Source organism: Muscardinus avellanarius (genome assembly GCF_963383645.1).
Source record: "Muscardinus avellanarius genome assembly, chromosome: 1".
Classification (NCBI taxonomy): Eukaryota; Metazoa; Chordata; class Mammalia; order Rodentia; family Gliridae; genus Muscardinus; species Muscardinus avellanarius.
The window spans coordinates 218,919,256-218,942,048 of NC_137786.1; the positions used below are offsets into that span (position 1 = coordinate 218,919,256).

General features: G+C 60.5%; 1 protein-coding gene across 3 annotated transcripts; it reads left to right on the plus strand.

Moving 5' to 3' along the window:
• Positions 1 to 544: 544 nt before the first annotated feature.
• On the plus strand, positions 545 to 22,736 carry MAPK8IP1 (mitogen-activated protein kinase 8 interacting protein 1; the record flags this gene model as incomplete). Of its 3 annotated transcripts, none has more annotated exons than XM_080695503.1 (12): positions 545 to 645; positions 15,388 to 15,493; positions 17,257 to 17,571; positions 19,105 to 19,186; positions 19,444 to 20,256; positions 20,406 to 20,481; positions 20,829 to 21,001; positions 21,243 to 21,352; positions 21,480 to 21,596; positions 22,124 to 22,194; positions 22,296 to 22,394; positions 22,664 to 22,736. In XM_080695503.1, the coding sequence occupies 12 exons, from the start codon at positions 545 to 547 to the stop codon at positions 22,734 to 22,736; spliced, it is 2,136 nt and encodes a 711-aa protein (XP_080551629.1). The 3 variants fall into 3 exon arrangements, with proteins under 3 accessions (XP_080551629.1, XP_080551630.1, XP_080551631.1); XM_080695504.1 differs by lacking the exon at positions 545 to 645 and adding an exon at positions 14,356 to 14,426; XM_080695505.1 differs by lacking the exon at positions 545 to 645 and adding an exon at positions 14,356 to 14,426 and having other exon boundaries at positions 17,335 to 17,571.
• Between the last annotated feature and the right edge of the window lie 57 nt (positions 22,737 to 22,793).

Below are 22,793 nucleotides of genomic sequence, written 5' to 3' on the forward strand. Positions count from 1 at the left end.
GAAGTCACCAACGCAGGAACCCTCTGCCTGTCCTCTTGTGGAGCCAGCCTGTGAATTCACACCACCCGGCTCTAAGACTCTGCTTTTTTGGAGTCCATCCCCCGCCCCCACACACACACACACCCTCTCCTTTCCCACCTGCCTTCTTTGTCCCTGGTGTGGGCAGCCAAAGATGGACTTGGGGGCCAGGGTCTGGCCATTAGTTACCTGACACCCGGCCTCTAGGTGCACCCCTGGGCAGTCCGCTCGGCAGCTCGGCTTGGCGGGGTGGGGGAGTCGCGGCAGCTCGGGCGGGGCGGGCGCTCCAGCACCTCGGAGAGCGCCGGGGGCGGGGCCTCGAGACCCCGGCGGCCGGGGGCGCGCGCGGCGCTCGGGAGCGCGCCGGAGCCGTCCGGAGCCGCCCGGAGCCGCGCCCTGCCCCGCGTAGGTGCGCCCGCCGCGCGCCCCGCGAGCCCCCGGCGGCGGGCCCCCCGCGCCGCGCCGCCCTCCCTCGCCGCCGCCCCCACGCCGCGCTCCGCCCGGATGGCCAGGGCTGTGCCCGGGAATGGCGGAGCGAGAGAGCGGCGGCCTGGGCGGGGGAGCCGCGTCCCCGCCGGCTGCCTCCCCGTTCCTGGGGCTGCACATCGCGTCGCCTCCCAATTTCAGGTGAGACTACCGGTCCCTGGGGCCGGGCCGATCTGCCGGGCTGCCCCGCCCTGACCCCACAACCTCCATCCCCGGGCCGAGAGGGCGGCGCGGGGATGGGGTCTCTTCCCGAAACCCCCGGCAGCCTCGAGCGCAGACCGATAGCCGCCGCAGATTCCTGGTGCAGCGCCCTCCGCCATTCCACGCCCTGGGGTGGGAGGCTCTGAGCTGGAATTGGAGGAGGGGGCGCGGAGGCTGCCGTCTCCCCACCTCGGCGCTGCGGCTGGCTCCCGGGTCTGGATTGAGATCCCGGAGAAGGCGGGCAGGCGGGCCCGGGCTTTGCCCTGCCTGGTCCAAGGTTCCTGGCTGGAGATGGGAGCGAGCTGGGGTGTCTCGTGGGTCCCAGTTTTATGAGTAACCGACAACCTTGATGCTGGAAGGAGCCGCGGCCCCTCCCCCAGTCGTTCCTGGCCAGATGGGCCTAACTGCTAGGCTGGCGTGGCCAGGACCCTCTGGAATCGGGCAGCACCCACCTGGTCAGGTGTGTCTCAGGACAGGTGCAGAAGGCTCAGTCTCAACTAGGGAATCCTAGGTCGTTGTGGGAGGGGGAGTCTGTCCAGGAGTAGCCAGGATACTGGGGGATCTCTGCTGGGTAAGTACCCAGGACCCTGGCCTGAGCTCCTCTCCCACCCCAACCCCGATCTGGCATGAAGCCAGGTGGATTTCAGAGATATGAAGGGGGCGATGCTGCAGGGGGCAGGGGGAGGGATGGGTTTCCCTCTCATAATTCCATCCCCATGTTGGTGAAGAGGCAGAGAAGGATGTCACTGTTCCAGACTCTAGGGAAAGGGAGCTGAGACATCCCATTGTGTCCCCATCTCCAGAGCTGGCGCCTTCTGCTCTCCTGGGGCCCCCGCCCCAGCCAGGCCCCAGCTGGCCTCTGGCGCCAGCTCCTCCTCTGACCAAGGGGTCTCTGGCTCCCAGGCCCCCAGGTGGACAGGGAACTCTGGGGACCTCTAATGGCATCATCAGGCTCAGAAACCTGCCCTGAGGCCCTGAGCCCGGCTGGGAGGGCCAGGGGAGGGGGCCTGCAGCTGGAGGGCTGCAGCCTGGGATGCATGTTAGACTTGTGCACGGCCTCCAGCGCACACAGCCTGCCCGCCCCAGGCCTCTGCGGTACAAGGGTGTCAGGCTGTGAGGGAGCTGGGTTCAAATCCTACTCTGCTACCTCCTCACTGCAGGCAGGACCCAGGCAGGGTTTGTCCTCTCTGGGTCCCATCTGTCAAGTGGGCTAATTAATATTGACTCCTGTCTGGAAAGGAGAATGCACATCAAGTCACTGTTCAACAAGTATCCGCCTGCAGCTAGCAGGCAGCTGCGGCCCAGCCCTCACACCACCCGAGTGCCTCTCCTCCTGTCTGCCCTTTGTGGAGATGGGGCTGAGGTTAAGGAAGCGGGGAGGCTTGCCTGAGGACCCCAAGAAATTCAGAGGCTGCGCTCGAACTGGGGTCTTCGTGAACTCAGCCCACTGTGCCTCCAGGCCCTGCCCCTGGCAGGCAGTTACACAGGCTTCAGTGAGAGGGGCTGGGGTGCCAGCCAGGGAGCACAGGGCCAGCTTTGGGCCAGTGGGACATGGGGCGGTGAGCCAAAATGCTTGACATGGGACAGCTCTCCAGGAGACTTGGGACGCCCTGCGGAGACAAGGCCAGCTCGTGGGAATAATGAGGGTCAGTGTCTCGGGCTGCATGGCCAGCCCTCTCTGCCCTTTCTCTCCTCCCTCCTCTCAAGGCCCCTGGCCCAGCCCCATCAACCCTGGGCAGTCATGCTATCTTGTGGCTCTTTGGTTGGGTCATGGGTCCAACATGCCTGGGTTTGGATCCTGGCCTGCCTGCCTGCCTGCCTTGAACCTAGGGATTTAATCCAGGGGCATTCGGCCTCTGAGCCATACCCCAGCCCGTTTGCTTTTCTTTCTTTCTTTCCTTCTTTCTTTCTTTTTTTTTTTCTGGTGCTGCTGGGAATGGAACCCAGGGGCATTCTACTTCCAAGCTACACCCCCAGCCCAATTTTGTATTCTTTATTTTTGCGGTACCGGGGATAGAACTCAGAGGCATTGTACCTCCAAGCTACACCCCCAGCCCTAGTTTTTATTCTTTATTTTTGAAATAGAGTCTCAGTCAAAGGGCCTCACTACGTAGCTGAGGCTGTCCTTGAACTGCAATCCTCCAGTTTCTGCCTCCCCAGTGCTGGGATTACAAGCATGTGCCACCATCCCCGGCTTGTGTTCTTTATTTTAAAACAGGTTCTCACTAAGTTGTAGAGGGCCAACTGGGTGTGGTGGCGCACACTTGTAATCCCAGTGCTTAGGAGGCTGAGACAGGAGGATCACACAATTCGAAGCCAGCCTCAGTTACTTAGTGAGGCATTCAGCAATTAGTGAGACCCTGTTTCAAAAATAAATATAGTATAAAGTATAAAATAGGTCTGGGAGTATAGCCCGGAGGTATAAAGCCCCTGGATTCCACCCTCAGTACCACAATAAATAAATAAGTAAATAAATAAATAAGTTGCAGAGGGCCTCAATAAGTAACTGAGGCTGGCTGCGAACCCTGATCCTCCTGTCTCAGCCTCCCAAGTACTGGGATTACAAGTGTGCACCACCACACCTGGTGTTTTATTTTTTATTTTGAAACAGGGTCTCACTAAGTTTGCCAAGGGCCTCATTATGCTGCTGAGGCTGTCCTCAAACCTACATCCTCTTGTCTCAGCTTCCCAAGTACCAGGATTACAGATGTGCGCCACCGTGCCTGGCTCAGGCCATCTTTCCTAGCTGTGTGCCCTGAGACTGTGCATCTAACCTTTGTTTCCTCTTCGAGATGCCCGCTCTGGCCCCTGCTCAGAGCGGTCCTGAGACTCGCCTAGCAGGCTCCGAGGATTTCCAGGGCTGTGTGTGTACACGTGTGTGCACCTGCTTGTGCTCCCGGGCCCTAGTACCACTGTCAGCTCCAGGAAGCCATCGGGGGTCCTTGCCAAAACTTTGAAGTTCTCCCTGCTCGGCGCAGAGTAAGTGCTCAATAATGCCTTGTTGATTTATTATTTAATTGAGAAAATGAGGTGCTGCCCTTCTAGAGAGAACAGAGGACGGGGGTGTTAACCGCTGACACAGAGCGCTTGGTTTGCCCAGGCACCGTCCTCAGAGCATTCTCCATATAAGGCATTGACTCCCTCCCACCACGCGCATGGAGCACAGTTACCATCCAGGCTTTCCAGATGAGGCTAGGTAAGTGGCAGAGCTGGGATTTGAACCCAGGCGGCCTGGTTTCAGGCCACAAAGAGGACCCTGGGATAGTGGAGGAGCCCCCATGGAGGTGCAGGCACGGCGTGGACCTGGAGGGGCTGGAGTGTCTGTTTGTTGGTGTTGGTTTAAATAAATAGGAGATAGCCAGGCGGGGTGGCGCACACTTGTAATCCCAGCATTTGGGAGGCTGAGATAGGATTGAGGTTCGCAACCAGCCTCAGCTACTTAGTGAGGCCCTCTGCAACTTAGTAAGATCCTGTTTCAAAATAAAGAATAAGCCAGGCATGGTGGCGCACACTCGTAATCCCAGTGCTTGGGAGGCTGAGACAGGAGGATCGCGCAGGTTCGAAGCCAGCCTCAGCTACTTAGTGAGGCTCTCAGCAACTTAGTGAGACCCTGTTTCCAAATAAAGTATAAAATAGGTCTGGGAATGTAGCCCAGAGGTAGAAAAGCCTCTGGGTTCCACCTGCAGTACCACAAAATAAAGAATAAAAAATAGAAGCCAGCCGGATCTGGTGGCACAGCTTGTAATCCCAGTGCTTGGGAGGCTGAGACAGGAGGATCACAGGTACAAAGCCAGCCTCAGCTACTGAGTAGAGCTCTCAGCAACTTAGCAAGACCCTTTTTGCAAATAAAAATAAATAAAACAGGTCTGAGGTGTGACTTGTAGGTAGAATGCCCTGGCTTCAATCCCCAGCACCACAAAATAAATAAATAAGTAAATATTGATTTTTTTTCCAATTATAGAAATATTTCATCTGGTGACTAGTGGTTATGGCTGGGTATGGAGTTAGGTGAGGGATTTTCACTTCTTATATTACATCCTCTGTATTACTTATTTTTATAATGAGCATGTGTATAGGTTGCTTGTGTAATTTACAAATAACAAAAGGAATTTATTTATTTATTTATTTATTTATTTATTTATCTATTTTTTGGTGGTACTGGGGGTGGAATTCAGAGGCTTTCTACCTCCGGGCTATACTCCCAGACCTTTTTTTTTGTATTTTATTTGGAAACAGGGTCTCTCTAGGTTTCTGAGAGCCTCACTAAGTAGCTGAGGCTGGCTTCGAACCCGTGCGATCCTCCTGTCTCAGCCTCCCAAGCGCGGGGATTACAAGCGTGCGCCACCATGCCCGGCTTAACAAAAGGAAATTTAAGGTGATACAGGAGCCAGGCACAGCGACGCAGACCTGCAATCCCAGCTCCTCAGGGAGGCTGAGGCAAGAAGATCAACTTAGCAAGACCCTATCTCAATAAAACAAGAAAAGACTGGAGATGTAGCTCAGTGGAGAGCACCTCTGGATTCAGTCGCCGTACTGCCAAAAAAAAAAAAAAAAAAAAAAAAAAAGCCAGGTGCGGTGGTGCATGCTGATAATCCCAGCATCTGGGAGGCCAAGACCGGAGGATTCCAGTTCGAGGACAGTCTCAGCTGCTGGTGAGGCCCTTTGCAACTCAATGAGACCCTGTTTCAAAATAAAGAATAAGCAATAGGGCTAGGGGCGTAGCTTGGAGGTAGAATGCCCCTGGGTTTCATCCCCAATGCCACAAATAAATAATAAATAAATAAATAAATACAAGTTATATATGTCCAATATAAAGAGAACTCTAGAAGAGAGACTTCGGAAGCTTACACAATGGGCACATTGGTGCTGGTGAGTGGGATGAGGGGGGGCACAGAGGACAGTGCCCATGTGGGAGGGCTAGCAGGACAAAGTGGTGTTCATGGGAAGTAGAGTGAGCGCCCGCCTGGAGCGTGGAAGGGCGCCATGAGATGAGAGCGCTTAGAGCTCAGCTCCTCAGGGCTGGGGGGAGCTCAGTGGGAGAACACCGGCCTCGCGTGCACAAAGCCCTAGGTGTGCTCCCCGGCACTGAAAAACAAAAATGGAAAAGAAATCAGTTCATCCAACCAGTTGCCCCCTTACGTGGAAACAGGAGAGAGCCGGTGGCTTCCCCAAACAACACAGAAGTTAGCTGCGGAGCCAGGCCCCGGACGCCCCCGGGGGTTTGCATCTGCCCTACCACACTACCTCTGGGGTGAGAGACAGGCCGCCGAGCTGCAGGGACCTCCTTGGGTGTCTCTGGGGTGGCACGCGGTTGGGTGTCCCTTCCTTCACGCGGCACTTGGCCAGGCTCACAGGATGCGTTTGGCCATCACAAAGGTGACAGTGAAGAAGAGGGAGGCTGACAAAGAGGCCTCGGCAGACAGGGCTGGATGCGATGGTGTGCAGCTCCTGGCCTCGAGGGGAAGGTCAGGAGACCCAGCAGGGGAGGGGCCTCTGCGCTCAGGCTGGTGGGTGAGCAAGAGTGACCAGGAGGAGCCAGGTGTGGCGGCACATGCCCATAATCCCCGCACTTAGGAATCCCAAACAGGAGGACTGTAGGTTCAAGGCCAGACTCGGCAAGTTAGCCAGACCCTCAGGAACTTAGCAAGACCCTGTTTCAAAATAAGCAAGTAGCCGGGCGTGGTGGCGCACGCTTGTAATCCCAGTCCTTGGGAGGCTGCGACAGACAGGAGGATCGCAGGAGGTTCGCGGCCAGCCTCAGCAACCTCATGAGGCCCTCTGCAACTTATGAGACCTGGTTTCAAAATAAAACATAAAAATAGGGCTGGGGGTGTATCTTGGAGGTAGAATGCCCTGAGTTCAACCCCCAGTACAAATAAATAAATAAGAAATAACAAAAAGTGTCGAAGTTGCAGCTCCAATACAGAATGTCTCTAGGTTCAGTCCCCAATACCAAATGAAATAAAATCACCAAGAGGAGGCCGGTGGGTCTGGAGGCCAGGAGGCAGGGCCAGTGACGTCCTGTCCCGCAGTGAGGGGAGCAGGGTGGCACAGGGGCCACTGGCCTTGCTGACCCACAGTGGGGCCGGCAGGGGCAGGGCTGGTGCTGCATGCAAGGATGTTCTAGGAAGACCCCTAGGGCTGCCGGGCAGAGCGGACCCAGCAAGAGCCTGGAAGCCTGGCATCGCCCTGAGGAGGGGTGGGGACTTGAGGATGGAGGTGAGAGTGATGTGGGGGGTGAGGTAGCCCACTGGGGGAGGGGTGTGGAGTGCGGGGGAGGGGCGATCATCCAGGATGCTGCCCGGGCTGTCCAGTGGGAGGCAATAGGGCTGGCAGGCAGGGTGGTCACAGCACTGAATTTTAAGTTGGTTATCACTGAACCGGGTGTGGTGGCATAGCCTATAATCCCAGAACGTGGGAGGCTGCAGCAGACAGTAGGATCACAGGTTCAAGGCCAGCCTCAGCAATTTAGTGAGACCCTGTTTCAAAATAAAAATGGCTGGGAGTGTAGCTCAGAGATTGAATGCACCTAGGTTCAATTCCCAGGACTAAAACACAGAGAGAGATCAGATTAGTGATCGCCAAGAACCCAGTTGGAGGATTCAAGCTGGTTTGGGAACAGGGAGGAGGATTAGGCTGGAGTCAAAGCTGCAGGAGTGTTGTGGAGATGGCCGCCGAAGTCTTGATGTCTCAGGGAACACCTCACCTGGAGGACTGGGCAAGGAGACGCCCCAGAGCCAGGCGGAGGACCACCCACCCCAGCTGTGCAGCCCGCCTTCTCGGTGGAGGCTCCAGATGGGCCTGAGCTGTGGGTTGGGGGCTGCCTCACACAGACCGAGGTCCCCAGCTGTGACCTCAGAGCCTTCCCGCTGGTCTCCGGATGCCTGGGAACGGGCCGCAACCCAGCTGTGGTGTGGGACCCACAGGCGGCCCCACTTTGTGTCAGCACCGCCATCCCCACTCAGGGCCCTCACCCACTCCAGCACGCACCCTGTCCCCAGTACGAGCGACCCCGGGCTCTCGCCTCGCTCTGTCACTGGAGAAGCAGCGAGGAACCCGGGTCCTGCTCCTGCGCCTCAGTCCACCAGCAGCACTTCCCGTAACAGAGTAGCAGGCATGTATTTAGTGCCCACTGTATACAGGCTGTGTGCAGAGCGGGTGTCCAGGTGAGCTGCTCGGCTGGGGCTGGAGCGAGGCGGTGCTGGGAGCTGGCGAGGAGAGCGATGGAGAGGTCAGATCCCAGACATCCACAACCGCACGTCGCTGTGTGTGCTTCCGGCTGTGTGTGATGCATCCTGGTCTGGAGCCATGTTATTCGTTGCCAGTTTCCACATCAGCAACAGGCTTTAAAATGCTCATTCCCCAACCCCGCGCTGTCCTGCCCACTGCCACCCAGAGGCTGCTTGTGCTGAGGGCTTTCCACCTGCGGGAGGATTTCTTCAGAGCAGTTTCCCCAAAGCCCAGCGGCTGCATCCCGATTCTACTCCATATAACAGCACCAAGGTGTTCAAACAAATCAAAGGCCTTGTGGCCCCAAGTGGGGGCTGTCCCTTGGGACTTGTTTCTTGAGTTGAATTCAGATTTCCTTGGAGTTGGCGCCAGTGTGGACATGGTCATGAAGGGAGTGCCACACCAAGGGACTTGTTCCCAGTGTCCATCAGAGTAGGAGTGGAACGAGAGAGGGTCCTGAGGACAAGGCCAGGTCACCGCCATTTCTGCCAGAGCCATCTTCTAAGAGGCCTGGACTTCCAACCCCAGACCCCCCAGGTGTGGGTGAGGACAGAGGAAGCTGAGTCCAAGTGGGGCCTGGCTTAGAGAGTCCGAGGCAGCAGTCTAGGAGGACCGGGGATGCTCGTGGTCGTTCATTCCCTCCCAGCCCTGGTTAAGTACCCATTCAGCACCACGCGTGTGGATGGGACAGACCTGATCCTGCCCTTCTGGGCTGAGAGGACCTTCTGGGCTGCCTCTCAGGGGAGCCCAAAGGGAAAACGAGCTATTCCAGAGCCGCGGGCACCAGGGACTTGGCGGCAAGGCAGATGGCCTGGCCCTGGTCCAGGAGGTCAGGAAGCATCTGGGTGCTGGACGGTGCAGGGTGGGGTGGGGGCACAATGCAGTTGGAGCAGGGGGAGGCCTACCGGGCCTCCAGCCATGGAGGGGGATTCTGTCCCTTGCCCTCAGGCCAGGGAGCTCCTGACGGTTGAGTAGGGAGGCGGCTGAGTAGGGAGGCGCCACAGCTCCAGATTAGGCTCCGGATGCTGGTTTGGACTCCGGTGCCTGGTGGACAGTGGCCTGCGGGGGAGCCAGAGGGCCGTGGGGGCCTGCCGAGAGGTGAGCACTGAGTCACAGGTGTCCTGCGGAGGCCCTGGGAGCCTGCTCTGTGCTCCGCACTCAGGGCTGCAGGGCAGGTGGGGCCCTGGGCCACAGGGTCACGGAGGCACATGGGGCCCTGGCTGGGACCCAGGCCTCTTGGCCAGCATCCTTCCTCACAGCCGGCACCTCAGGAATGGCTCTGACTTGCTCAGCTGAAGCTGGGCTTCCCCACTAGCATGCGCTTGCGTGTTCCAACTCAGCTACTCCAGGGACGCAAGGGTGATTTTAAAAGGGCTGGACTGCTGTCAGGGAAGGAGGCAGTGGGGATATGTGACAGCACCCAGCCAGGCCAGCCAGGCCAGCATGAAATCAACAGAATGTGCCAGGCGCCTCTGCCCCGGGCCCTGAGGGCAGCCCAGCAGTGGGCAGGAAGTGTGGGGTGCCACGTGGCCAGGCCCAGGGAGGGGGCTGCTTGGCAGAAGAGAGGTGGGGCCCCATCTGAGGGGAGGGGAGGTTAACGAGGAAGGGGCTTTGGATCTGAAGATGCACTCCAAAGGCCGGGGGAGGTCTTCAGAGGCCAAGCTCCAGCACAGAGACAGAGCTGATGTGGATGCTGTCCACCCAGTGGGCAAGCAGCTGTGATGGTCAGCGGTGGCTGCCCCAAGGGCGGCTCCCGGCCCACAGCAGAGGGCCGCCCTGCCAGGGACGGCTGTGTGGGCCAGTTCACGTGGCCTTCCGGTGCTCAGGGCTCAGGTTTCCAAGAAGGTGGATCCGGCGAGACTAAGAGGGAGCCTCTCTCCCCTTCCTTCCCCATGGTTGTCATCCATAAGTGGGAAGGGCCAGGAGCTCGGGCTGGGAAACCCAGAACATCCGGTGCTGAGAGCAGAGCAGAGCAGAGCAGAGGAGAGCAGAGGAGAGCAGAGGAGAGCAGAGGAGAGGAGAGGAGAGGAGAGGAGAGGAGAGGAGAGGAGAGGAGAGCAGAGGAGAGGAGAGCAGAGGAGAGGAGAGCAGAGGAGAGGAGAGCAGAGGAGAGCAGAGGAGAGGAGAGCAGAGGAGAGGAGAGGAGAGCAGAGGAGAGGAGAGCAGAGGAGAGCAGAGGAGAGCAGAGCAGAGGAGAGGAGAGGAGAGGAGAGCAGAGCAGAGGAGAGGAGAGCAGAGGAGAGGAGAGGAGAGCAGAGCAGAGGAGAGCAGAGGAGAGCAGAGCAGAGCAGAGGAGAGGAGAGGAGAGCAGAGGAGAGGAGAGCAGAGCAGAGGAGAGGAGAGCAGAGCAGAGCAGAGCAGAGGAGAGCAGAGCAGAGGAGAGGAGAGCAGAGGAGAGGAGAGCAGAGGAGAGGAGAGCAGAGGAGAGCAGAGGAGAGGAGAGCAGAGGAGAGGAGAGCAGAGGAGAGCAGAGGAGAGGAGAGCAGAGGAGAGGAGAGGAGAGCAGAGGAGAGCAGAGGAGAGGAGAGCAGAGGAGAGCAGAGGAGAGGAGAGCAGAGCAGAGGAGAGGAGAGCAGAGGAGAAGAGAGCAGAGCAGAGGAGAGGAGAGCAGAGGAGAGGAGAGCAGAGGAGAGGAGAGCAGAGGAGAGGAGAGCAGAGCAGAGGAGAGGAGAGCAGAGGAGAGCAGAGCAGAGGAGAGGAGAGCAGAGGAGAGGAGAGCAGAGGAGAGGAGAGCAGAGCAGAGGAGAGGAGAGCAGAGCAGAGCAGAGGAGAGGAGAGCAGAAGAGAGGAGAGCAGAGCAGAGGAGAGCAGAGCAGAGGAGAGCAGAGCAGAGGAGAGCAGAGGAGAGGAGAGCAGAGCAGAGGAGAGCAGAGGAGAGCAGAGCAGAGGAGAGGAGAGCAGAGGAGAGCAGAGGAGAGGAGAGCAGAGGAGAGGAGAGGAGAGCAGAGGAGAGGAGAGCAGAGGAGAGCAGAGGAGAGGAGAGCAGAGGAGAGCAGAGGAGAGGAGAGGAGAGCAGAGGAGAGGAGAGCAGAGCAGAGGAGAGGAGAGCAGAGGAGAAGAGAGCAGAGCAGAGGAGAGCAGAGGAGAGCAGAGGAGAGGAGAGGAGAGCAGAGGAGAGGAGAGCAGAGGAGAGGAGAGCAGAGGAGAGCAGAGGAGAGGAGAGCAGAGGAGAGGAGAGGAGAGGAGAGCAGAGGAGAGGAGAGCAGAGGAGAGGAGAGCAGAGGAGAGCAGAGGAGAGGAGAGCAGAGGAGAGCAGAGCAGAGGAGAGCAGAGGAGAGGAGAGCAGAGGAGAGGAGAGCAGAGGAGAGGAGAGCAGAGCAGAGGAGAGCAGAGGAGAGGAGAGCAGAGCAGAGGAGAGCAGAGCAGATGAGAGGAGAGCAGAGGAGAGGAGAGGAGAGCAGAGGAGAGGAGAGCAGAGCAGAGGAGAGGAGACAAGAGCAGAGCAGAGGAGAGGAGAGCAGAGCAGAGGAGAGGAGAGCAGAGGAGAGGAGAGCAGAGCAGAGGAGAGCAGAGCAGAGGAGAGGAGAGCAGAGCAGAGGAGAGGAGAGCAGAGGAGAGCAGAGCAGAGGAGAGGAGAGCAGAAGAGAGGAGAGCAGAGCAGAGGAAGGAGAGCAGAGGAGAGCAGAGCAGATGAGAGGAGAGCAGAGGAGAGGAGAGGAGAGCAGAGGAGAGCAGAGCAGAGGAGAGCAGAGCAGAGGAGAGGAGACAAGAGCAGAGCAGAGGAGAGGAGAGCAGAGGAGAGGAGAGGAGAGCAGAGGAGAGCAGAGCAGAGGAGAGCAGAGCAGAGGAGAGGAGACAAGAGCAGAGCAGAGGAGAGGAGAGCAGAGGAGAGCAGAGCAGAGCAGAGGAGAGGAGAGCAGAGGAGAGGAGAGCAGAGCAGAGGAGAGCAGAGCAGAGGAGAGGAGAGCAGAGCAGAGGAGAGGAGAGCAGAGGAGAGCAGAGCAGAGGAGAGGAGAGCAGAAGAGAGGAGAGCAGAGCAGAGGAGAGCAGAGCAGAGGAGAGGAGAGGAGAGCAGAGGAGAGGAGAGCATAGGAGAGCAGAGGAGAGGGCGGGGTCCAGGTGACGGTGACCCTTGGCAGTGGCCTTTCAGCAGCTGCAACTCACAAGCCCTGGCTCCTGCTCCTCCCCCCAGCACCCCGGGCAGGGAGAGGCAGCCTCCTTTCACCTGTGGGAAACTGAGGCCCAAGGCACCACTATCTGAGCCTGGTGCTCCTCATAGAGCAGGTGACCTAGAAGCCCCTCCCAAGGTCATGCCAAGGATGAAGGGAGGCACCAAGAGGCAGGAGGTTTGCCCAGGAGGTCAGCTTGTGAGTCGTCGATCAGGCCTCCTGCTCCAAACCTGACATGGAGACCCCATCGCTCTGTTGGCCTGCCTCAAAGCCCCCCAATGTAAGATAAGGTGTTTGAGTAGATCAAGCACATTGTAAGTCCAAGCAGGGGTCGCCCCGAGGATGCGTTTCCTGGGTGGGTTCAGGGAAGAGGTGAGGGGACTGGGCACAGGCTATCTGGGCCCACAGAGCCTGGCGCATCATTCCCAGTTAAGCCTGGTTCCCTCATCCATGAAGGATGACTCAGCCCAGCCTGCCCCACCCAGCCCTGCTGCCCAAGGAAGTGGGTAGTCGGGGTTGCTGGGGATACAGAGATGTGCTGAGACACCTCCCGTCATCTGAGCCAGAGCCGGTGGGCCCTCCTCTGAACCCTTCAGATGAGAGGAGGGCTGGACACCGAGGATGTCCTTTGACAGACAGCTGGCAGCAGGTACTGAGCACCTAGTGTATGCAGGTGGCCCCACCAGCTCAGGCCTCCAGGAGCTAGTCTAGATGGTGCCCAAAGGGAGGGACACAGATTGATCCTTTTCTGTGTCCAGGGTGGGGATTGAACCGTCCACCTTTGGAGCAGCATGGGGTGGGTGGGGTGTCTCTGGTGGAGGCCTGGTCAAGGCTGCTCCATGCACCACAATGTATTACGGCCAGGCAGATGACACCAGCCACAGGAGAGGGCAGGGAGGGCTTCCCGGGAAAGTGGGCTTCACGGAGCAGGCCCCTGGCCTGCACACTCTGAGAGCCTGTGCATTACCCATGGAGCCTGGCCTTGAACACCAAACACAGGACTCTAGCCCTAGCTGAGACCTTGGGGGGGGGGCATGTATGGGGCAGAGGGACCTTGGTGTTTCCAGAAGCTTTGCCTGATGTGGCAGGTGGTGGTGCAGGTGTAGGGATACTGAGACAAGCGGGGCAGTGGGTGATCTGGGAGGCACAAGCAGACGCTGTACCAGGGTTTGGTGGTGAGGAGACAGATATGTGGAGGGGTCACTGGCAGGGGCATCTGAAGGCACTCCAGGTCAGATGCCCAGGGTCCCCTGGCTCCCCCCACGGGATGAGTCCCCCTGGCCTTGCAGTGACCTTCCAGGCAGCACCAAAGCTGCTCACTGGGTTCTTGTCCCTCTTGTCCCAGGGCCAAGATGCCACCCTTTTCACCCAGTCTAGGAAGGGCTTCTCTGGCTTCTGGGCAGGGTCTTCCTCCCCAAACCACCTCCACATTGCTCGTGGCCACACCCCCACGGCCCTGGGGACCTACTACCCTCATACCAGATCCGAGAAGCTATAGAGAAAACCTTTCCCCAGTTGGAGGTCCATTGCACTTCCCTCCAGGGCCCTCAGGTCCTGACAGTCACTCCCAAATGACAAGAAGTTCAATGCCACCCAGCCACTGCTCCAGCCCTCTCAAGGGGCCCAAGGCTGGCCTGCCCTTGGCAGCGGGCCTCCTGGGTCCTGAAGGATGGAGCCCTGCCTGGGAGGGAGGCAGCCCAGACCCAACCAGGTCAGGTCGGGACAGCCTGCACTTGCCCTGGGCCCACCAAAGCCTCCTGATGGCATCTGGGGCCTGAGCAGGTGGCTGCAAGGATGGGCACTCCTTCCTGGAGAGCTCTAGAAGCCCCCCATTTTGCACCTGGTACCCTAAGTATGGTGCTGGCCCTTTAAAGCAGATCAGAGGCTGGCTTTGGGGGAACATCCCAGATTTCTGCCATCTGCTTACAAGCCTGGGCCAGGGATAGGGGCCACCCCAGCCCCCAGCAGGGGCATTGGAAGGGCAGGTGGAGCCGGAGGCATTGATTGCGGTAACCTGATCCGCGGGGAGGCGGTGACTCCGGCGCGCAGCGGGCCTTGGGAGGAAGCTGCTGCACAGGGCTGGCTGGAAGAGCTGGGGCTGGGCCCGGGTCGGCAGCTGCTGCCTCCTCTCCGGCCCATCTATTTTTAATGAGCTCCCCAGGCCTCCGCAGCCGGCAGGACACAGGAAGGCAGGTCCAGGCGGTGGAGGCCGGAGGCCCCAGCCCTGCCTTGAGCCCTGGCCCCCACAGCCTTCTGGGCATGAGAGGGCAGCCCTGGGGCCCCGCAGCCCCCTGGCCAGGCAGGGCTCTCCATGCGGCTGGTGCTGAAGATGGATTCAAGCCCAGACAGTGACAGCTGGTTGGAGGATCAGTGGGAGCGCTGGTAGGGGGCGTGGGGGCTGGCTGGGGCCGGGAGGGATGGGGGAACACCTTGAGCTCAGGAGAGTCCCTATTTGCTGTGACTGGGATGAGAGGCAGGGTGTGGACCTCCTAGGTTCCCCTGGGGGCTACAACTGCCCCCTCTCCTGGGTGACCTTGGACCAGTGGGTTCCCTTTGTTCTGTGCCTCAGTCTCCTGGTTGTTTTGGGGGAAAGGCTCAGACCTTCGCCCCAACTTCCCAAATGTCCCACTCACACCAGACCAGGCGGGGTGCCAGGGTTAGGGCAGCAGTGCAGGGCAAGGCCGGCTCTGCAGGGGCTGGACCAGCCCTGCTGCCAAGGTGGGTGCAGAGAGAGCTGGCCTGGGTCTTCTTGGGGCAGCTCGGAGTCCGGGGCCCAGGTGCTCCGTCTGGTTTGTCTCCCAGCCTGGAGCCTTTCCTGACTGCATCTGCGCAGCCTCCTGTTCAGGGTCCTTACAACAAGGCGAGATTTTGTGGCTGAAGGGATGAGGCCAAGAACACAGCATGAGGCAGTTCCCTCTGGAATGGGCTGCAGATGCCCACACTGATGCCAGGCTTCCCTGGCCTGCTCCCAGGCCTGCACCTCTGTAGGCTGGGGGCGCTGTGAACTCCAGGCATCCCTTGGAGTCTCTTCTCTACTCTCAATTCTTTCTGCGGGAACTGGCCTGGGCGCCTTGACCCTGGGAGACATTTATCTGGCAGAGCCAAGGCTCTGACCTATTGGGCTCCTCTTCCTCTGCCACCCTGGGAGGCTGCCCTTTGGCATGAGTCCCAATTTCTTTCCTTGCCTGTTGGCTGCCCCTTCCATCGGTGCGGAGGGACCCAGTCCCATCCTCAGGGGGCTGTGACCTGCCTTCCAGAGGCTGCTCCTTGCAAGAGGTAGTAGGGAGAGACCCCCGGGCTCAGCGGTCCCCTCGTTATAACTTTGGCTTCTCGTCCCCACCAGGCTCACCCATGACATCAGCCTGGAGGAGTTTGAAGATGAAGACCTCTCGGAGATTACTGATGAGTGTGGCATCAGCCTGCAGTGCAAAGACACCCTGTCCTTACGGGTAAGGGCTGGCTCTTGCGAGCCTCAGGGCGGGGTGGCAGACCAGGGACAGGGCATCCCCAGGCCCACAGAGGAGCTTCCAGGTCGGTGCGGCACCTTGTAAAGTAGGATGCAAGAAACATCCAGCTCGGGGCTTGGATGCTCAATTAGAATTTCCTAAATAATTTTTTACAACAATTAAATAATTTGCCAGGACTAAGGCAGCAAGTAGATCCCTCAACTGCTCACAAGGAGGAAGGGCAGGAGCTCTTAAGATGTAGAACAGTGGGGACGAGGGCCAGAGTTTAGGGAAGGCCCTTTCGGGAGCAGCCCTGGCACAGCGCCTGCGGCAGGGCAGGGTGGAGTCTGGTAGACTCTGCAGTGCTCTGGGGGAGGAAAAAGGGCCACCGCCTGCCCGGTAGCTCGCATGGCTACCAGCCACCCCTGTACCAGACCACACACACTCGGCCTCCCAGACCCTCTGCCCACTCCAGGGCTGGCCCAGCACCGCCGCAGCTCCGGGCCTGGGCTTTGCCCAGGGAAGATGGTGCTCCCCTGCCTCTAAAGATCTGGAGGCTGCCAAGTCCTCGGCTGGGGAGCCTGGATCGGAAGGGGAGCCCCACTTTGTCTTTTCAGAAGAGGAAGCTGGGGCCAGCTAGCCAAGAGGTGGGCGGCAAAGCACAGGGCTAGGTTTTAGGGCCTGGTGCTTCTCTCTGCCCCAGGAGGCGGCAGCTAGGCGTGGAGTTAGGAGGGCTGCAGTGTGGGTCGGGGAAGGGTTCTGGCCTCAGTGCTGACCTCTTGCCACCCCAGCACTTCTGTAAGCTCTCCTGGGCAAGAGGAAATCCAAGGGCAAGGACAGCGCTCCAGTTCCCATCCCCGCCCCACTCTCTGACCAGGCAGGAGGGGATGGAGGCAGAGCCACTCATTGTGGACTTGGGAGTGGTCCCAGGGATTTGGCATGCTTCCCCAAGGGCCTACACCTGTCTGGACTCTGCCACCACCCTGGCCTGCAGTAGCTAGAGGCATGCCCCCTTGCCTTTAGACAAGCTCCTGGGGACCTCCACACACACACTTTGCAGTTCTCTGGAAAGCTGGGAGGCAGGGGTAGTGTACCCAGTCAACCAAGGAGGGGCCGAGGGGCCAGGGATCTGTCCAAGGTGCCGGGGAGTTAGCGGTAGAGGTGGAACCAGCTCGGGTCTCTCGCGGCAGGGCCGGCTTGGGGTGATCTCACGTTGGAGGGACCTGGAACCTTGGGCTCAGAGGAGACAGGGGAGGGCGGGGATGCCAAGTCCCGGTTCCGGCGCCCGCTCGCCCCTCCCCCTCGGCGTCCCTCTTCCCGGTCCGCACTGCGGCCCAGTCTTGCTCGCCTGGCTGAGACTCAGTGTTCCTAAGGCTCTCTTCAAATACTAATCGCCCCCTCCAATCCCATGTGGGGCCCGAACTCCTAGGCGACCCCTTCGTTCCCATGACAACAGCGGTGATTTCACTCTGGGCTGGGTTTACAACCCGGGTGAGGTCACCGGCCGTTACCAAGGGAACAGGAGGGTGCTAGGAGGCAGGAGGGGTGCACCTGGGGCGTGGAGAGGCCGGACCCGCTAAGGTGCTGGCCGCGTGGGGAGGCGGCGGCCACGCGCTCCCTCGCAGGGGCAGGCGGAGCGGCCCTCTTCCCGGCCCGGGCCCCTCACCCTTCCTCGGGAATGGTCTCGCCCGGAGGGGGCGGAGCTAGGCCCAGGCCCCGCCCCGCGCGTGGCCACGCCCCTGACGCGCCTCCGTGCATCCGCGCAGCCCCCGCGCGCCGGGCTGCTGTCTGCGGGCGGCGGCGGCGGCGGCGCGGGGAGCCGGCTGCAGGCTGAGATGCTGCAGATGGACCTGATCGACGCGGCGGGGGACACTCCCGGCGCGGAGGAGGACGAGGAGGACGACGACGAGGAGCGCGCGGCGCGGCGGCCGGGAGCGGGGCCGCCCAAGGCCGAGTCGGGCCAGGAGCCGGCGCCCCGGGGCCAGGGCCAGAGCCAAGGCCAAGGTCCAGGCGGCGGGGACACGTACCGACCCAAGCGGCCCACCACGCTCAACCTCTTCCCGCAGGTGCCGCGGTCTCAGGTGAGGGCGAGCGGTGGGGGCGGGGCCGAGGGGCGGGGCCTTGCGGCCGCGGGAAGTGCGAGGGGCCGCCGAGTGCCGGGGGCTCCGGACCCGCGATCGCGGGGGCAGCCAGGTGGGCAGCCAGGTGGAGGGCCTGGCCGGGCCGCGGTGCGCCGAGGGCCCGGTAGGTCTGCCTCGCGGCGGGCTGGGTCTAGGCGGCTGTGTGGTGCCAGGGACTGTGAGGGTGTTGGCGGGGACCGCAGAAGGACTGGAGTAAGGAGAGGGGTAGGGCACTGGGAGAGCAGGCCTTTGGGGTTGAGGAGGAGTTTGCGACCTCTGGCGGAGTCAGGGTTTCCATTAGGTTGTGGGGCTCCTGGTGGAGTGGGGCAGGACGGGGTGCCTGCAGCAAAGAGCATCTGAAACGGTGTCTGTGCGGGGAGGTCGACGGGCTTGTGGTGAGGTGCGGATGGGAGCTCAGCAGCAGCCGGCTTGAAGTCTGGGCATCTTGGAGATTCCAGCAGGCAAGGGAGTGAAGTGGGGGATGGAGCTGCTTGGCTGAGTTGGGGGCCTAGGGCCCCTGGGGGGGGGTGGCTGGATGCCAAGAAGAGTTGAATAGGGTGGGGAGAGCTGGCTGTGGCCCTTTGTCTTCCAGGCCCAGGCTGGAGAGGTGCAGAGGAGCAGCCAGGGGGGTGGGGCTCCTGGTGGATGGTGCAGGGGCTGCAGGGAAGGCTTGGTCCCTTTCCCAGCATCCTCTTGGCATGGCTCTTGGCAGCCCAGCTTGTCAATGTGAGGGCTTAAGAGGGCGTTCTTAGGGAGCGCAAGTTGGGTGTGGGGAGCCTTGTATGTGGGCATTGTGGAGGAGTCTCTAGGGGCTGAGAATGTGGATGGGCAGCCCGGGAGATCTAGGAAGGAGGACTGCTGACAGCTACATCTGTCATTCCTCAGTCTTGTGCATCTGTGGGGAGGGGCCATGTCATGGAGTCAGCATTTGGATTCATCCCAGTACCCCAGGCCAGCTGCTGGGGAGACCCTTCCCAGGGTTTTTTTTTTTTTTTTTTTTTTTTTTTTTTTCCAGACTCTACCAGCAGGTCCCTGCTTCTTCCTAAGCCACAGCTTCCTGAGTTCTGGGGCAGGGAGCCACTCTGTCCTCCTCTTGGGCTGGTTTGAGCACCTTATATGCGATTCCTTAATGTCAGGCTGCAGAGATGACCATCTCCAGAGCGCTCTCTGGCTTCTCCTCCTCCTCCCTCCTCCCTCCCTCACAACACACTGGCCCTTGACACCTTGACTGAAGCTGATAAGAGGGTCTCCCTGAAGGTTGGCCAACTGCCCTGAGCCAGGAGGGAAGGCCACCTAGAGCCCACAGGCCTGCGGGGAGGGCAGGGCGGTGAATTAGCACCGCCCCTGCCTGCTCCAGGGAGTGAGGCTGGGCCAGTGGAGGCCAGCGGGTGCAGCAAGCAGCCTAAGGGTGGCCTGATGGGGGCAGGGCCAGGGCCTCCCTGTGCCGGGCACTGATGACGGCCTCTTCACAAGGGCCTTTTGTTCCCTGCACAGGACACACTGAATAATAATTCTCTTGGCAAAAAGCACAGTTGGCAGGATCGGGTGTCTCGGTCGTCCTCACCCCTGAAGACAGGTGAGTCAAGACCCCTTCCCTGAGCTGGGCTTCAGCCTGCCCTGACTCAGTCCCACTGCCCGGACCCAGCCTAGCAGTCTCTGCTCACTGGGCCCCCTGTACAGCCCAGTGGGGAGGGCTGAGGTCTGCCGTGACTGGCCCCAGCACCTGGGGAGGCCTTGCCCGGGCTTCTGTGTGGACAAGGAACTGGAGGGAGCAGGGAGCCCAGAGTCCTGGCTGGGCCACCTGCCCTCAGCACCTACCTGCCCACCCCCCAGGGGAGCAGACACCACCGCATGAACACATCTGCCTGAGCGATGAGCTGCCCCCCCAGAGCAGCCCCGCCCCCACCAAGGACCGCGGCACCTCCACCGACAGCCCTCGTCGCCGCAGCGCTGCCACCCAGATGGCACCTCCAGGAGGTCCCCCTGCCGCCGCTCCTGGTGGCGTGGGCCACTCACACCGAGACCGAATCCACTACCAGGCAGACGTGCGGCTAGAGGCCACCGAGGAGATCTACTTGACCCCCGTGCAGCGGCCCCCGGACCCTGCAGAGCCCACCTCCACCTTCCTGCCACCCACCGAGAGCCGGATGTCGGTCAGCTCCGACCCAGACCCGGCTGCCTACCCCTCAGCCGCAGGGCGGCCGCACCCCTCCATCAGCGAAGAGGACGAGGGCTTCGACTGCCTGTCCTCCCCAGAGCGCGCGGAGCCCCCAGGCGGAGGGTGGCGGGGGAGCCTGGGGGAGCCACCGCCACCGCCACGGGCCTCGCTGAGCTCGGACACCAGCGCCCTGTCCTACGACTCGGTCAAGTACACGCTGGTGGTGGATGAGCATGCGCAGCTGGAGCTGGTGAGCCTGCGGCCGTGCTTCGGAGACTACAGCGACGAGAGCGACTCAGCCACTGTCTACGACAACTGTGCCTCCGCCTCCTCGCCCTATGAGTCGGCCATCGGCGAGGAGTACGAGGAGGCCCCCCGGCCCCGGCCCCCCGCCTGCCTCTCCGAGGACTCCACGCCCGACGAGCCTGACGTCCACTTCTCCAAGAAGTTCCTGAACGTCTTCATGAGCGGCCGCTCCCGCTCCTCTAGTGAGTTGGCAGGGGGAGAGCCGGGCGGAGAGCCCAGGTGCCATCCCTGAGGTGGCCGGGCCCTCGGGTCTGAGTGCTGGTAGAGCGCTCTCCACCTGCTGCTCAACCACAGCCTGAGCTGGGGCCACCCTCCTCCGCCTCACCTACAGGTGCAGAGTCCTTCGGGCTGTTCTCCTGTGTCATCAACGGCGAGGAGCAGGAGCAAACCCACCGGGCCATATTCAGGTGAGGGCCACACCCCTTCTTCCCTCTCCCATCCAGGTGGCCCCAGGCACTTCAGTGCTATGGTGTGCCGCCGAGGAAGCCAGGACTGTGTACCTTGGCCCTCACCTGGCCAGGGCAAGGCACCCTGGAGAGGGACGGACCTACACCCTTCCCGCCCTCCTCCAGGCCTCTGCCCTCTTCCTCCCTTGCCCCTGGGTCCCCGCATGGCAGGCGTGGGTCCAGATGACATTAGTCCATCGCAGAGAGATCACTGTGTCAGGCACACGCCACGTTCCACCATGTTTACTAATAACCGATGGCGCGGTGGCAGGCTGCGTGAGGAATTCACGTGGCCTTATTGGGGGCAGGTTCGTGCCTCGACATGAAGATGAACTGGAGCTGGAAGTGGACGACCCCCTGCTGGTGGAGCTGCAGGCTGAGGACTATTGGTACGAGGCCTACAACATGCGCACCGGCGCCCGAGGCGTCTTTCCTGCCTACTACGCCATTGAGGTCACCAAGGAGCCTGAGCACATGGCAGGTAGTGCCCTCGCCCCGCCCGGCACCACCGGCCCCCTTCTGCCCACCTGACTTGCTGCCACAGGCTGCTCTCTCCAGCCAGGAAAGAGAGGCAGGGTGGTTTCCCATCCTTTTCACAGTTGACAAGTCAGGCCCAAGCAAGTTGGAACATCCCGGGTTGTGGCACCCCCTGCCGGCCATGTCGCTCCAAGGCCTCCCTCCCTCCACATCCCGCCTCTCCTCACTCCAAGCTTGCTTTCCAGCCCTGGCCAAAAACAGCGACTGGGTGGACCAGTTCCGGGTGAAGTTCCTAGGCTCGGTCCAGGTTCCCTATCACAAGGGCAACGACATCCTCTGTGCCGCTATGCAAAAGGTACCGCTCCCTGCGTCCCCTTGTGGGGGCCCTCCCAGCCCAGCCCGCGCTGTCCCCTGGGTAAAGGGGCACGGGGCCCAGGAGGAGCCAGCAGCATCTGACATGTCCCCATGTCCCCTGCCCACAGATTGCCACCACTCGCCGGCTCACCGTGCACTTTAACCCCCCCTCCAGCTGCGTCCTAGAGATCAGTGTGCGGGGCGTGAAGATAGGTGTCAAGGCTGATGACTCCCAGGAGGCCAAGGTGACTTCCTCCCACCCTCCCCTTCCTTCCTCAAGCCCCCAGTCCTCCCATTACGTTTGCCATTACCGCCAGGTACATACCTATATTCCCAGTACTTGGGGGGATGGGAGGTCTGAGGCTGGAGGATCCCAGCTTCAGCAACTTAGTGGGGCCGTGTTTAAATTTTTTAAAAAATAGGATCAGGGGTATAGCTTAGGGGTAGAGTTCCCTGGGTTCAATCCCCAGTACCTAAAGCTAAATGAAAATGAACTTAGTGGGCCATGGTGGTACACACCTGTAATACCAGTACCTGAGAGACAGACAGGAAGACTGCAGGTTTGCAAACAGACTCGGTCACATAGTGAGACCGTGTTCCAAACAAAAATAAAAGAAGGGTTGGGGTGTAGCTAAGAAGCAGTGTGGCCCTGGGTTTAATCTGTAGCACCACATACAAAAATAAATAAATGAACTTGCCAGTGACAGGGAGTGCCTCTCCTGCCCTGCCCCAGCGGGCCGGATGACGACCCTCTTGGTTCTCCTTCCTTTAGGGGAATAAATGTAGCCACTTTTTCCAGCTAAAAAACATCTCTTTCTGTGGATATCATCCAAAGAACAACAAGTAAGTGAGAGGGACAGGTGGAGCCACAGGGGTTGGTCTGGAGCCACGATGCGGTGTGTGGCGCCCAGCCTGCCCCACCAGCGAGGCCCGTCTTCCTACAGGTACTTTGGGTTCATCACCAAGCACCCTGCTGACCACCGGTTTGCCTGCCACGTCTTTGTCTCTGAAGATTCCACCAAAGCCCTGGCAGAATCCGTGGGGTACGTGCGTGCATCCCACCAAGCGCCACTTGAGCGGCGAGCCCCACTGCCAGGCCCAGCTTCTCCCCGTGCTCCGCGTCCCGCCTCAGGCCTCCCACGGCCTCGAGGGAGGGCTGAGGGCCCTGCGTGGCTTCCAAGCCTGATTGCGCTGAGCCCCTTCCCCTGCTCCCGCTTGGGAAGCGCGGTTCCCTGGGGGACAGAGCGGCTCCCAGGCCTCCCGGGACCTGACTGGGTGGAGACGCCCAGTCACCTGCGCCCCTGCCTTCCAGGCGCGCGTTTCAGCAGTTCTACAAGCAGTTTGTGGAGTACACCTGCCCCACAGAGGACATCTACCTGGAGTAGCAGCGCCGCCAGCCCTCTGTGCCCCCAGGCCCCGGGCCAGTGACAGGACGGCCACTG